This window comes from Vigna unguiculata, chromosome 5 (assembly GCF_004118075.2).
Source record: "Vigna unguiculata cultivar IT97K-499-35 chromosome 5, ASM411807v1, whole genome shotgun sequence".
In the NCBI taxonomy this organism is placed as follows: Eukaryota; Viridiplantae; Streptophyta; class Magnoliopsida; order Fabales; family Fabaceae; genus Vigna; species Vigna unguiculata.
The window spans coordinates 21,760,900-21,777,245 of record NC_040283.1 but is presented as its reverse complement, the minus strand read 5'-3'; the positions used below and the strand labels follow the sequence as shown (position 1 = coordinate 21,777,245).

The window sequence follows — 16,346 nt, the reverse complement described above, 5'->3', positions numbered from 1 at the left end:
CTGAAGAAAATTGAGAAAAGAATACTCTCATAGCAAGTACAATTTTAGCTCACACGAGAAAAACTTTGCCAAATGAAGTATTACAAAGTTACCCTAAATTCCAAAAGACACTAAAAATATACAAAATATGAAACAGTGTAACAAATTGTTGTTCTAGTTGCTTTTGTCTTCAAGCTCAACTTGTTTTTCTATTTATACCCTTTGAGAATATGACCATTGATTCTACGCATAAATTGATCTCTCATAAAGCTTTTAAACATGATCTTCCATCTTCACATTAGAGAACACTTGATGAAGAAACATTTGATATTCCTCTTCTCCAACGTTTAGAAATATATTTGCTAAAGAAATTTTTTCAAACAGATCATGCAAATGTGACATTAACAATAAATTAAACATAATCATACAAAATTGTTTTTTTCCTAAATTATTTTAAGGCATTGAAAGAATTAATACAAAGATACTTGATTTTATCTTATTCTCATATTAGATATTTAATTTAGTTTTAACAAAATGTATTTAACATTTAAACAACAAATAATATGTAGCAAACAGTAAACAAGCTCATGTAGTCGTCTACTTCTTTGATTACACTTGATAACTAAAACTTGTCGTTTTGAAGTGTTTTTATCTCCAAGACTTAAAACCTGTTAGACAAATAATAAAATTTACTTGCATCACTTAATAGTCTGTGATCATCAAATTCACTTAAAGATTTTGTCTAATGGGTACATTTTATCATATAATTCTAACTAACACTGTTGTAAAGAAGAAAAGCTTGAGGAGAGTAAACATTCAGAGGAAGCTCTATTTGGCTGTTGGACGGACACATATACATAAAAGCAAAATTATAGCGAATTTGTACCTATTTTTAGCTTGTGTTTGCTACAAATAGTAAACAAAGAGTGCCCATTTGATATACTACTCTATACTCAATTATAAGACAAGTTAACTACTTTTACATGGACTAAAATTAGTAACTTAATTTATTTGCTAATTTTGTTTTCATATAATTGAGGTATATTTCCTATATTACCCTCAGTTATATTTATTGAGAATGATGATTACGTTGTAAAATAAGAATAATTAGCAACATTGACTAGGATTTAGGAAATTGAAATCTATCTATATTTAAATCCACACACAGTACATATATTTTTTGCTTACATTTGAGTCTAGAAGTAGTGATATTCTAAATTGCTTGCATATTTGATTTGGAAGAAACTAAACTCGTTTCAATTGCCTAAATTGTCTTTATTATACACATACATGTGTGCATACAAAACACCTTACTACAACAACACGTCTTCAATGGTCTTCTCATGAGAAACTATATTGAGTTTAGGAAGTAAGAGCCTTAACTTGATCTTCGATAATAATATCTGTAAGAAATTGAAGATATGTTATACGATAGAGTATCCAAATAGATATATGTTCACATAAATCCAATTATGATGAGTGAGCATGAATGGAGAGTGAGAGAGCATTACACATAAATATTAATGTTGTAAATGGAAGCATATTTTCTGAGGAGTCGTTCTATGGTGTACCACTCAGAACGATCAGATCCATCTTGATAACCAATTCGTGGCATGTGTATTGATGCTTTACAGAATCATCAAAAGAATTTTGTATCAGCATGTCTCAATTGTCAACTAAAATTATAATCATGTACTAACAGATATTGTTTTGAAGTAATTGTCAAAAAGAACTTATAGCTGAATGTCCGAAGAATGATTTCCAAGCCACAAACAGAAAAAAAGGGTTAGTATATGTACACAATCTCCACTGAGAAAGAACTACAAGATACAACATAACCTATACATATTGGGTTTCCCAAACAATTTTCCTAACAATAATGAGATTATGCCGCACTTCGATACATTATTAGATATAATTTCCTTTTCAGGTTTTGTATTCTCTTCTATGATTGATATGATACATGGTAAATATGCAAGATCAAGGTACTGCAGCAGTAGTGGCAAAACAATTCAGTGATTAAATGCAAATGAACCATCAAAATTAACTTGGACCATTATGCGTCGAACAAAATCGTTAATGATCACATGCATGTAATTCTAATGGAAGATTAAATATTATAAAATTAAAAAGTAAATGGAAGATTAAATATTAATTAAATAAAAGTAAAAAAGTAAAAAGTAAATGTGGAAGCATGTTACCAGAATTCTGAGCTGCTGAGAATGCTGCCTTTGATAAGCAGCTTTCCAAATGGGGAAGTGAGATTTCACTGCGTGGAATTTTGCGCCTTAGATTATATGACTGAACCACAGCTAAAGCAACCATCTTGGGAGTATTTCCATTCATATCTTGTTCTTCACAACCATCTACAAGTAACAAGGCACCGATATAGTAGACACAACCATACACATATTCACCACGTCACAGATTAAACACATGCGAGAAAAACTCTTCAGAAATTATTTACCATCAGCTGTTTTGAACAGAAAATAAGTTAATCTAAGCTAGTCTATTTTTGTACAAAACAGTTCATAATGCATCGGTCAGAACCTAAAAAAAGAAGCAATCTGCCCTCAATAATCACAGTCAAACCTGCCGTTACTCCAAAGACCCTAAACTTGACTGGCTAATGTTGCATTTTTTTAACAAAAAGAACACAATCACATAATTCATCACGTAGTTTGTAGTAACAGAAATGAGCCCCGTGCCACCCCACCTTTCAGAGGATACAAATCATTATTTCACTAACAAAGCTTGAACTACTTCACTGAAACTACCAAACAAATTATGGTAACATAGAATAAGACAAAATGTATTCTTGCACAATGTGAAAAAAGGTAATAGGAACATTCAGACAAATAGCTGCAGTGATTGGTAGTATGGAGATGACACTGAAACAGACTGTTATATAATAATTGAGAAAATTTCTGTTCTGCTAAGAAAATGCAAGGAGTTAAGGTTGCCCACTTGTAGGTCAGGGTAGCATTGACATACATTCACTGGCGTGAAGCAAGCTATGCAATCCATATAGACTTAACATAATTATTTTGAATCACTATAGAGCTCACCATCAAGCCTTATAAGATGCAGATCACCAAGATGCAGATCCCCATGCTCAGAAGCCCGTTCATATGCATCACCAATGCTTGTAGAAAGTTTGGACAGTGCATCAAACATTCCACCGTGGCCCCAATGTCCAGAGGTGTCAACACAGCTGTAAAACCAGACTAAATATTTACAGTTAATTTTGAAATAAACGACTTCGTCAACACAGAACAGTTTGTGAATCATAGTTATTGGAGCATGTGAAACTTCTAATCTTAATTCCTTTATTACCATATTGTCTTTCTATAGTGGCACAAATTTATTTCCTGTAAATTTAGTTATTTTTTTGTAATTTCTGAAGAGAATTATATTTCTTATTTCGATTGATCATTACATTAGAATGTGTTATGGGCACCACAAGCTATAAGAGATCCAAACCATCCTGAAAATAAAAACAAAATAAGTATTTGTATAAGATAGGGAAAAAAGGGGGAATTAGATCAGATCTGAATAAGCTAATCTTGATCTTATTAACTATCTGATCCTTCTAGAATACTTAATTAAAATTTAAAATAAAATTACAAAATACATACAGCAGTCAACAATTGGAATTAACTGCAATATTATATAGCCTGTTAATACTAGGTTTAATCACTGTATATTATGACTGCAAGATTGATGTAATCACCCTGTACAATCTGCATCAGAAAGTAATATCCATCAGTGCAAAGTTCTTTTCTCTGTTGCAGACCTTTATTGTGTACCTGACTTTTGTTTACTCTAACAAAGTGGATTTAACTCTAACAAAACTCTACAAAATGAAAAAAAGGTTCGTACCTACTTATATATTATAATTTAGTCATATATGTAGTTAATGTATGATCTCGCCCACACTCTCTTACACCAAGTACTAGACATCTCGAACATAGGATTAGATGGGAGGTCCAATGACGGCTAATAGTAGGTTACATAATAAGTTCAACAAACATTACTAGGATAGACTTTGATAATGTCATAGAAAGTGTTTTAAGCCTAATTCAATGACACATGTTGTTCTAACATTTATAGTTTTATTGTATCTTCAATTGACTTTTAATAGGTTTTATTTTTAGTATTTTTACCATTTTCTGTCCTTTGTAATAAATTGGGCTTGTGTATAAATATTTTACTTTCATATTTTTATCAATCTGAACTTTGTGTACTGTTTTGCCTTAACTTGAGCCTTAACTTGAGCTATAGGTATTATTTTTGGCTAACTACGTTTGCATTGTATTCTTCACTTCCAATGCTTCAAAATCAACACAATTAGCTAGATTTAGAATTTCCTAGTATTTTTTTGGATCTTTTGAAGTTAAGGCAGATTTGCTGAAATATTTCAATGCCAAAACATTTCTAATTGGGAACTACAATAAAGACCCATTCTATCACAAATCAAAGCCTATAAATAGACTAATCAAGCTCTTATTAGGAACTTTAAATTCAGTTTTCAATTTTCAGATTTGATAGCTCTTTTTCTCTTGTTTTCTCTCTTTTCTCTCCTAGCCTTTCTATATTATTATATTCCTCTTCTATTTTGCATGTGTTGTTCATTATCATCAAGGATCATGCATTCTGCTATCGAAGCTAGAAAGCTTAGGATCAGTTCTTCACTAAGGTTTCACAATTAATTGATCGTCATTCTAAATGAAGAATTATGTGTTTTAATTTTCTTAATTTGGGTTCTTAATTTTGTTTCTTATTTCAAATTTCAACTTTTGTTTTAACTCTAAGTAAAAATCCCCTACGTTTATGTTGCAATTCTTAAACCTAAATGTGTTCGTTAAAATGTTAATGACTAATGATACTATGTGTTGAATATAGAGAAAATATGATTTGAGATTAATTTCCCTTGGATAGAAAATACACATAGGGACTGTATTTATAATAAAGAACATATGGGTTAAGCCCAAAATACATATAAAAAATAATAACAATAGAAACAAAAAATAAGATATTAAAGATATCTTAACACTATAGAAAGAACCTAGGATTGTTCTAATCTAGCTACATTAATTGAAAATCATTTTCACAAAACCGAATCGCAAAGTGATGTTTACACCCACAACCCATAAGTTGGCTATATATTTAGTCGATTTGAGATATGCAATATTTACCTTGCCCATATCTATGATATTAGTCATTATAGGATTTACACATCATTTTACACACCTACGATTAGACATTTTAACCTACAACACTGAATAGTTCTCTTGCACCTATCATCTCTATCAAAACTATGTTGCTCATTATGTATTTTAGAAAGTTTTTTATTTTATCTTTGCTATAATTTAGTTCCTTATTACAGGTGTATCTTGCTATTAATACTAGGATTATGTGTTTAAAAACAATTGTATTACATGGACTTGTTTCCTTATAATTAGCGCTCTATATTTCCTAAAATAACCAGCTGGCTCATGTATTTATAGGTCCAATGGCCTCATTATTGAAATATTTAAGAAATATATTATTCTTTCTAAATTTGAGACTCTCCCATGTCCTGTTCTCTTCTTTCTCAATATTATAGACTTATGCCAGTAAACTACATCCCAAAATAAAGCTATATTACAGGAAGTAGATTGTGCTAATATAAGGAAATAAAGAAAAAGAAATCTATACAGAAAAAAAGGGCCTATCCTATCCTAAAGTACTATATACAATACTGCTTAATAATAGAGAAATATGCAAAATGCTTCCAAAATCTCCTTGAGAGATTGGGAATAGTTAGAAGTGGAGTTTAAGTCTAACTCAAATCCACAAAATCGGCTTGTAAGGTGAGGTTTGCACCTCACTTATATAGTATAAAATTGTCTTATCTCTAGTCGATGTGAGACTTCCAACACACCCCTTCATGCCGAGATATAGACATCTCGTGCGTAGGTCTAGAAATGGGTGGTCCGTTAGCGGCCCGATAGCGGGTGGAACAGAATATCCAAGAAAGTACAGAATATCCAAGAAAGTTCGCTAGGATAGGCTCTAACCTGGCTCTAACACCATGTTAGAAGTGGAGTTTAAACCTAACTCAACCCCACAAAACGACTTGTAAGGTTAGGTTTGCACCCCACTTATATAGTATGAAATTGCCTTATCTCTAATCGATGTGGGACTTTCAACAGGAACAATCAAAAAAGAATCTACAGTTCTACTATAAAATGTTTATCATGCAACAGAGAATGCTAACAAAACCAAAGGCTCACACAAAAAGATGGGACATCGCAACAAAAAGCTGCAGCGAGGCAAAAAAAGAAAGTTGACCTGAAAATCATAGCAGGTTCAGATGAACAAACATTTGATGGAGTTGTACAATCTCCATACAGAAAATGAACAGACCCAGTTGCTGATGTAATGTCATTGTCTGTTTGGGTGAGAGGTTCTTTTACACTCAATGATTGATATCCAAGAGCTTTCCACCTGGATAGCTTCTTTTCCTCTGCCTTCTTCCTTGCAGACTCAAGTTTTAGACTCTTTTCCTCTTCTGAGTTTCTTTTGCTCCTCCAGTCCATCATTGAGTTGCAACTTGACTTAGACACTTCCTCAAATTTTGTAACCCAAGAAAGATATGAAGCCTCGTCAAGACCAAGATCGTGAGAAAAAGTAGTACCTCCTTCCTTAACATCATCACCTTGTAAAATGTTTCTTGGATTGACCTCAAATTTCCTATCATCCGTATTGCGTATTTGTTTATCACGCAAGGCAAGCACCTTGTCAGCCATAACACTAATTTCTGGTAAGTTCATATCCCTATGATTTCCGTCAGTAATCTCAGTGGGATTTAACATATGTAACCCAAATATGATGGATTTCAAATCACCAGTTCCAACTTCAGATGTTTCTTCATCGTTGTTTTTGATAATGTTATCACCAGTAACATTGATGCTCAGAAGCAATTTTCTTTCTGCCCTCCGCATAATTACCTACAGTGTAACATGAATTCCTAGAGTATATGTAATACCTCCATTATCACAGAATAAAAATTTATAAGAAACACAAACATACTTCCTCCACCGTCTTCTCTGTAACAAGGTTTATGCACAACACATGGTTCATCTGGCCAATTCTATGTGCTCTCTGCAAAGCTTGCTTGTCCACCTGAGGATTCCAATCTTGCTCATAGAATATAACCTAGAGAATGACATGCAAGAGTAAATTGTCAAGTATGTATTAAACTTGCAGGTGATAAGTTAAACTTACAATGCTTAAACCATCCAGTTAAAGAAACGGTAGTCCTATTTTGATGGATTTTATGGTTCACTTAAAAAGGTTATTTTTCATTCTCTCATAATTCTGGGATGGTATCCAAAACATGCTAGTGCGTGTCACAACCATATTTTTACCTCTAAGATGACCAACATGAAATTCATGTTTAAGAAAATAACAAAACAGTAAGTCTGGTTGGAAGAGCTTATTTGCAAGCTTTTAAAAAACGGTTCATCATGTTAACAACCAAAATAAATGGAAGAAAAAAACTTATATAAATATACTTAAAATATTTCTTTTAGAAAAAGCAAGAAAATAAATCAGTAATCAGGTTCCAATTCAGTGTACGTTGAAAGCTTGTCAGAACTCACAGTATCAGCAGCCACAAGATTCAAACCAACTCCCCCTGCTCGTGTTGAGATCATAAACACAAACGCTCCATTTTGTTCAGCTTCAGAAGTCAAGCCTGAAGTAGCTGATGAGCTACTGAAACTTCTTATAGCAGCAAAACGTTCCTCAGCCCTAATTGATCCATCAAGACGTTCATAAGAATACTTTCGCAACTCCAGAAAATCCTATGTTAAGAATAAAAAGATATTTCATCAATATAGTCCCGTAACTATTACTGGGCACTTAATCCAGGTAGAAAAATCTTACTTGCAAAATGTCAAGTGTATGGGTCATCTGAGCAAAAAGAAGAACACGGTGTCCAGAATAATGTAACTTCTGAAGAAGTTGGTCCAGAATAAGTAGTTTACCACTGGCCTGATTGAGCAAAAAACAATGTGGAAAACATGAATTATGGTGCACCAGCTGAGAGTATATAGAGAATAAAACTCTCACATCTAGAAAGAATAATATATTTCTTCTATATTTCAATAATTAGGCCTTTGGACCCACAGATACACAAGCCTGCTGGTTAATTTTGGAAATATGGAGAGCTAATTCTGAAGAAACAAATCCATGTAGTTATGGCATTGTTTTAAATATATGACCCTAGTATTAATAGCAAGATACACTTATAATAAAGAATAAAATCATAGCAAGGATAGAGTAAAAAGCTTCCTAAAATACATAATGAGAAGCATTGTTTCAACAAAAAAGCCCGGGTTGTCAGAACCATTACTGTCTCTTTCAGAATGAACTAGCTATTACTCAGAAAAAAAAAAAAGTCAATCATTTAGTTCTTGCCTTTTAACCTAGTAAATAGATAGGACAGCAGAATTTGACAGGTTATTTCTTCTTTGTTCATCTTGGAAAGATTGTCAAAGCGATTTGATAAATCCAATATGTAATTGTCAAAGCAAAGATAGTGTTTGAAGACCATTCATCTGAAACTCTTTAAGTGGGTATTTCAATGCCTTATTCTAAATCTTGATAAAGTGTTTGACCTAAATAATTGATAATTAAGTATATTTCAATGAACAAAAAGTACAATTAAATATGTTAAAATGTTCTATAAGAATATTTTAAATTGATTAAATTCTACTTTTGACTTTCAAATATCTTGATTTATAAAGCCCAGACACGACACGAAGATACGACAAAATCGAAAAATACATGCCTAGGACACAGAATATATATATTTATATACACTAATTATATTTTATAATCTAAAAATATTAATACAAATATTTATAATACATTAAATATAAAAATTTAATCTTAATTCACTAAAATTAGTCAAATAAAAATAAACTAAACATAAAAATTCAATTAAATATAAAAATAAAATATAGTCAAATAAATTAATGTAATAGAAATTATATTATTTAAATTATATTTCTCCTTAGCTATCCATTGCTTCATAAATATATGGCATGAGTGGTTTTGCATCACCATCTACAAGCCTCAACACTTTTACAAGTGGTATCACACATTTTAGGTAATATGTGATTGATCTCCAAAATCTGCCATCACTCAACACTAGATTTCATCACTTGCATAGCCTCAATTTTAGTAGCATGTGGACTAGAGTAGCCCATTCTTCCGAAGCAAACATTGATCTAAGAGCATTATTTTCTTCTTTATTACAATTTAATGTAAGATAAGAAGTAACAAAACATGTGACAGTTGGTCTTGCTAATTCCCCTCCATTCGAGTGCTTTCTGTACAAATTAAGAACCCATGTCTGCCTATATATGTAAGTGATGATATTCTTTGCATTGCCAATGATATTGTCAAATACGGAAAGCTCTCCAATATCCTCAAGAACTAGATCATGACAGTGAGTTGCACAAGGGGACCAAAACAATTTGGTTCTCTTTCCATTAACATTCTACTAGCTACCACAAAGTTAGAAACTCCATGTGTAACTACTTGGACAACATGCTCCACTCCAATTTCATCCACTATGTTGTCCAACAACTTAAACATTTTTTCCCACCTTGTATCACATCATTGTTATCAATAGATTTCAAAAAAAATAGTCTCACTTGGACTGTTTAACAATAAAATTAATGAGAGATCTTCCTTTCCCATCTATCCAACCATCACATAGTGCATCCCCATTTTTCCCAATTAGTCCTATATTTCTCTAAACATTTTTGTACATTATCCACATCTTTTTTCAAATATGAAACCCTTACCTTATGATAAGGAGGCTTTAAACATTTGCCATACTTTCCAACAGCCTTTTTAACATTTGAATAAAAAGAGGACTCCTTACAAGAATAAATGGCAATGCATTACCATAAATGCAATTGCAAACTTCTTGAATTACATCTTCTCTATTCTTATAAGATGCATTGAATGTCATTTGTTAGAGATCATTCATTCCTTTCACTAGTTCTCTTGTAACTTCTACACTATTAAGAAGTTAACTTTAAGCCTAACTCAACCTTACAAAACCGGTTGGTAAGGTGAGGTTTACATTCACTTATATATTGTAAATTAGCCTTACTTCTAGTCGATGTACGACTTCCAACACACCCCATCACACCCGACACGTATACATCTCGAGCATGGAGTGGGTGGTTCAATAGCGAGTGGAACAATCATGGTTGTTAAAATCGCAACCCAAAATGTAAGATCGTATGAAAAATAGTAAGAAATATTTTTAAGAAAAGAAGCTAGTGAGAAAAGAAAAAATAGTGAAGCTTCAAGTCCTACAAATATTTTTAAGAAGAGAGTAGTTGGTACACAAACTACCATCAACATGTTTAAGAAAGGTATGATAGAGGAAACTTGTCAAGCAATGGCTAGATTCTTCTATAACAATGCTATACCTTTCAATGTGGCAAAAAGTGAAGAATTCATTGCTATGCTTGAGTTGGTTTCAAGACATGGTCTTGGATTTAAGCCTCCATCTTATCATGAGATCAGAGTTAAATATTTGAAGGAGGATGTTCAAAATACATCCCTTGCTTTGCAAGCACATAGGGATGAATGGAAAAAAACGGGGTGTACTATTATGACCGATGGCTGGACTAGAAAGAAAAGAAGGACAATAATAAACTTCTTGGTGAACAGCCCAAAGGGAACTGTGATTTTGAAGTCAATAGATGCCTCTGCAATATCTAAAACAACTGAGAAAGTTTTTGAGATGATGGATAGCATTGTTGAAGAGGTGGGAGAAGAAAATGTCATTCAAGTTGTCACCGATAATTAGAGGTGTCATTTAAGCCTTCCACCCACGGGCTGACCCTAACCCCCTTTAAAAATAAACCTTATATTTTTAGCCCAGTTAACAGGGGGCTTTTTTAAAGCCCCAGCCCCTTGAATCCCACATAAAGTGGGTTGGGACAGGGTTACGGTGGGGCCGGCCCTAAAACTAAATTAATTCGTTTTCTCTTTTGTTTCTCTCCCACAAAACTCACTTCACTCACATTTTCTCTTCTGTTTCTCTCCCACAGAACTCACTTCACTCACGACGGTGCGAAGTTTGGTCGTCCTCTCTCTTTCACGACGGTGGTGCGAAGGGGTTCACTATCCTCCATCATCTTCGAGTTGCAGATTCCTCTTTCTTCTTTTCTCCATCATCTTCGAGTTGCTTCCAGAGAGTTCAAGTTCTCCTTAACCTATTGCCCCTATTTGCCTATACGGGTTCGTCAAATTCTATCCCATCTTGTTTCAATAATTTTTAGAACTTCTGAAAATGATTGGAGAACTTATATATACTTTGATCGGAAAAATCAATTAATGGGATTGTTGTGGAAAGATGGGAGGAATCGGGCAACAGATTAATGGGAAGAATATGTATACTTTCTTATACCTGAAAGACTCAGGCTCAATAATGATAAAAAAAACTAAAAAGTTGTATGTTTAATTCTCCATTCCCTCTTGCCTAATCCTGCATTGATAATCTGTATAGCATCAATCTCTTAACTGTAGTATATATTTGATCCAATCATAGGGAGAAAGAATTAGCTGTTGTTAAGATAAATGCAGCGGATGTTGATATAATTGCTCATGAGCTAGAGGTAACTTCATCAGATTGTTCATCAATCTATCTAGAAACTTTTATTCCAATGGATTGACATACTTTTATTATTGTTTCAATCAGTTGGACAAAATGGTTGCGGAAAGAACTTTGCAAGAGCACAAAGGTGATGTAGTTGCTGCCATTCGGCACTTGCTTCACTAGAGATGTGATAATGAACACGGGTCAATGCTTCAGAAAATTACTATGCACCAGCTTATATTGTTTTTAATTTAAATTGAATCTCAACTGTATTCTGACCTAATTCATTCAAAAATCATAAATGTATGTCTTTAGAATTAGCTATATGATGTCTGAAACTGTGAACTTCATCATTGTTCTTGCATAGAAATTTATACATTTTGGTTTGGTTTTCAGGATGAGAAACATCTTAGAAAGGCTTTATACTTTGCCAATATATTTGGTGCACTCATTGTGACTGAGAGAGGTGCAATTCCTGCACTTCTTACAAAGGAAGCTATCTTGCAATTCTTACTAGAACTAGCTGTAATATAACACAATTCACATATTTTTGTTATAATTTGTTGTTAAACTATAGTTTAGGAGATTCTGAGCTTCTTTTTTCCTTTTTCTGTTTAAATCTCTTGACTCTGTAATTCTCTTATATAAAATTTCAAGTTGCCTCTTGCCCTGGTTTTGGTAGGTGTGTCAGCTGAGCTCACTGTTCAACTCTAGGTATAATGTGAACATGATTTATTTTATATTTAATGTGGTTTCACTATGATTAGAACCTTCAATCACTTAGTTAAACACATAAGCATATGTTGCTGACACTTAAACTTGGTTAAACACAAACATATATATATGTTGCTGCAACTTTTGTTCATTCCTGTTTAGAGGAAATGAAGAAAGTTGAATTAGGTTACAATAAATTGTTCTAAATATGAAAAGTGTTAGGAATATATTCTCTAATTTTCTACTTTGAACACACTCACTTGTTAGTGAAATTCATGTGGGTTTTACTAATTTGGGAATGAAATCCTCCAAATAAGTGGTGTGAGTTTTCACTTATGAGGTCTTAGCTTTCCCAAATTTTGTATTATTTTATAAGTTTACATATAATTAAAAATATTATTTTTAATTTAATATCTTTAAATTTATACTTATAAATCAAATTTTGACATTCCTATCACTGAATTGCATTAATGTGTTTTTGATGAGAAATTTGTTTCTATAAGTTTATTAACTAGTATGACATTTATGCTTAGTATGGGTAAATTTAGAAGTTACAAAATATATATATATATATATATATATATATATATATATAATATAATATTAAAAAAAGATGAATATTATTTGCTGGTAGTTTGAAAGACATACATTATAAACCATTCTTTTAGAAATATAAATAGAATATAGTCTCTGAAATTTCAATTGATGATTGAAACTAGATCAATTTTAATTTATTTGATCTATAATTTCATTTTTTTTAATGTTTAAAGTTGGAATATTTTCTTTTCTTATGTTGATATCTTATCTTGATTTGCAAAATGTGTATTTGATTTGCAACATAGTCTTCTCTAGATATGCACCACTTAGAATTTGACTGGTCCAACATGTCATTCGGTCTGGATGATCAACTAAATCAATAAATTTTGAAGCTACTGTCTTGACCACATCTAGAAACGAAGGTTAGTACCTGTGAACTCTGCTGAATGTTTTTTCTCATGTAATGTTTCTATGCTATTTATAACTGTTTGAATCAAAGTCACATATAATGTATATATTATCACATAATGATAATTTCTTTATTCTTTCAGATGCTTGCCTACCTTTTACATTTTTATTTGAGTTTTAGATAGTGGGTTGAAGAGTTTTAAATATGAACCACCCTAAGAGTAACCCTTTAGTTTTGGTTGATGATCTTGCATCTGAAACTCCTGATCCATCTGAAAGTGCAACCACAAATAAAAAGGAAGTCTCAAATGTTTGGAATTTTTTCACAAAAGTAGGAAAAGACAAGGATGACATTAAAAAGATTGCTTGTAAGTATTGTGGCAATAACTATAAAGTTGGAAAAAATCCTATTACTAAAAATAATTATGGGACTTCGCATCTAAGTCGGCATGTCAACGTGTGTAGAAGTATTCCAAACATAGATATGGATATGAATCTTTATCAAGAAGGAAAGTTTGGGACACGAAGAATCAATCAAAAGATTCATCGTAAGTTACTTGCGAGAGCCATAATCAAACATAGTCTTCCTTATAATTTTGTTGAATATGAAGGAATTAGAGAGTGGATAAAATACATTAATCCTAATGTTGACATGAAATGTAGGAACACTACTGTTTTAGATGTGGAAAAGGAATACATGGAAGAGATGGATAAAGTTAAGCAAAGCATGTCTAGGATTCCTAATAGAATTTGTTTAACTTCTGATGTTTGGACTGCAGCTACTTCTGAGGGCTATATTTGCCTAACTGCACACTTTGTTGATGAAAACTGGAAATTGACAAGTAAGATTCTTAATTTTTGTCGAATGAAACCACCACACGCTGGTGTTGAACTAGAAAGTGTTGTGTTTGATTGCCTAAAGTAATGGGGTATTGAAAAGAAAATTTTCTCAATTACCTTGGACAATGCTTCTGCAAATAATATCTTGCAAGACATTTTGAAAAGCCATCTTTGTGTTCATAGAAATTTATTATGTAACGGTGAGTTTTTCGATGTACGATGTTGTGCTCACACCCTTAATTTGATAGTTCAAGATGGTTTAAAGGTGGTTGACAAAGCACTTCATAGTATTAGAGAGAGTGTTAAGTATGTTAAATCATCAGATGGAAGAATTCTCAAATTCAAAGAATGTGTTAGTGATGCTAGCATAAATATAAGCATTGGTTTGAGATTAGATGTAACTACAAGATGGAATTCGACTTATTTGATGCTTGAAAGTGCAATCAAATACAAGAAAGCTTTTGAAATTCTCAAAGTGGTTGATAGGAATTATAAAAATTATCCATCTTCTGAGGAATGGAATAGGGGAGAGAAAATGTGTCAATTCTTAGAACCATTTTATGAGATCACAAACATGATGTCTGGTTCATCTTATCCCACTTCAAACTTGTATTTTATGCAAAATTGGAAAATTCAGCTTATCATTGAAGAGAATTTGTTGAATGAAGATGTCACCTTAAGGGAAATGACTTTGAATATGAAAGACAAGTTTCAAAAGTATTGGAAGGAGTATAGTATTGGGTTAGCTTTTGGAGCTATTCTTGACCCACGACTAAAGGTTGGTTTTATAACGTATTGTTATAAAAAATTGGATCCTTTGACCTGTGGAGAGAAAACAAAGAAAGTGTTAGAGAAGTTCAAGAGGTTGTTTAAAGAATATGTAAAAAACTTGTCTATTCCTGGTGTTTCTCTCTCCCAATCACCTACTGAATCCATCTCAATGTCTCAATCCAATACTGAAGGGAGAAAGTTGAAGAGATCGAGGATTATTTCTGTAAGCATTTTATACCTGGTGTTCATTGTTTTCATTTTTTCTTGTTTCATTTTGATAATTAATATGTAATGCATTGTAGGATTTTAAAATGTATCAGAATGAATCAAAATCTATCGTTGGCAAGAACGAGATAGATGCTTATTTAGGTGAACCAACAATAGATGATGATGAAGACAATGAAGATTTTGATGTGCTCAAATATTGGAAGACTAGTGAAAAAAAATTTCCCATATTGTCTATAATGGCTCGAGACGTGCTTAGTATTCCCATTACTACAGTTGCATCAAAGTCAGCTTTTAGTAAAGGTGGGCGTGTACTCTCTAAATATAGAAGCTCCATTCTTCCTGATCATGTGCAAATGTTGATTTGTACTCAAAATTGGTTACATGGATTTTCTGAAAATCCTAGTGGTAAGTCTATATGTTGTTAGTTTTAAAGTCACTTTACATTAAATAATTAACTCTAGACTAGTGATTTGATTGTATCAATTGGTTATGTGATAGATGAAGTTGTTGGTGATATTTTTGGCCATGATGGAATCATTGATGAGTCTAAACTTCTTGAAGATGTTGAAAGTGACCAACAATGACACTTCTTCAGGTTCTCTTATATGCTTAGTCCATTATCTCTGTTAGAATTATTACCTATTGTATCATTAACCCTATGTGTAGGGTGTTGAGTGTGGGAAACTACCTACTGCCGTATCTACTGTTGCATGTAATCATGCCTAGTATCTTAGAGTAGTCTTTTCATATGTACTTGCTTCATTATAAATAGAAGAGGAGGAGAGTGGTACTGTTGTCCACTACTCATATATTTTAAAGTCTCAGTCTCAAGTTGGTATCAGAGCGGGTCGATCCCGCTCTGGTTTCTGTCTCATCTGGTCCGTCACCGCTGTCCGCGGTTGATCGCCGTTAGTCACCGCCGCTGTCCGCGGCTGTCCAAGTTCGGTTAACCTCGTTTCTGAACTACCCAACACTGTCAAACAACATTTCGACTCTGTCCGCCACTGTCTGCATCCTCTGCCGCTGTCCGCCACCGTCTGCCGCCGTCCGCCGCTGTCCGCCGCTGTCCACCGACGCAGTTCCGTCCGGAAACCACCGGATCTGAACCGCCTCTCCGCACGACAGCCAACCCCGCCGGTGTCGCAGGCAGCGCCGTCGCCACGCGCCTCCACGCGCCGCCTTCCCGTCG

General features: G+C 33.2%; 1 protein-coding gene across 3 annotated transcripts in view; it reads right to left on the bottom strand.

The window, feature by feature from the left end:
• Positions 1-1,105: 1,105 nt before the first annotated feature.
• The window catches only part of LOC114185506 (probable helicase CHR10), a 38,206-nt gene continuing 22,965 nt past the window's right edge, over positions 1,106-16,346 (bottom strand). For 2 of the 3 annotated variants that reach the window (XM_028073258.1, XM_028073260.1), the window contains 8 exons: positions 7,915-8,022; positions 7,629-7,832; positions 7,057-7,182; positions 6,316-6,974; positions 3,048-3,193; positions 2,181-2,345; positions 1,491-1,605; positions 1,106-1,382 (listed from right to left, as the gene is read on the bottom strand). In XM_028073258.1, the coding sequence (XP_027929059.1) occupies positions 1,358-1,382; positions 1,491-1,605; positions 2,181-2,345; positions 3,048-3,193; positions 6,316-6,974; positions 7,057-7,182; positions 7,629-7,832; positions 7,915-8,022 (1,548 nt within the window). In that variant the 3' untranslated portion in view covers positions 1,106-1,357. Of the gene's footprint in view, positions 1,383-1,490; positions 1,606-2,180; positions 2,346-3,047; positions 3,207-6,315; positions 6,975-7,056; positions 7,183-7,628; positions 7,833-7,914; positions 8,023-16,346 lie in introns of those variants that run through there. The other variant, XM_028073261.1, reaches the window with a different exon arrangement.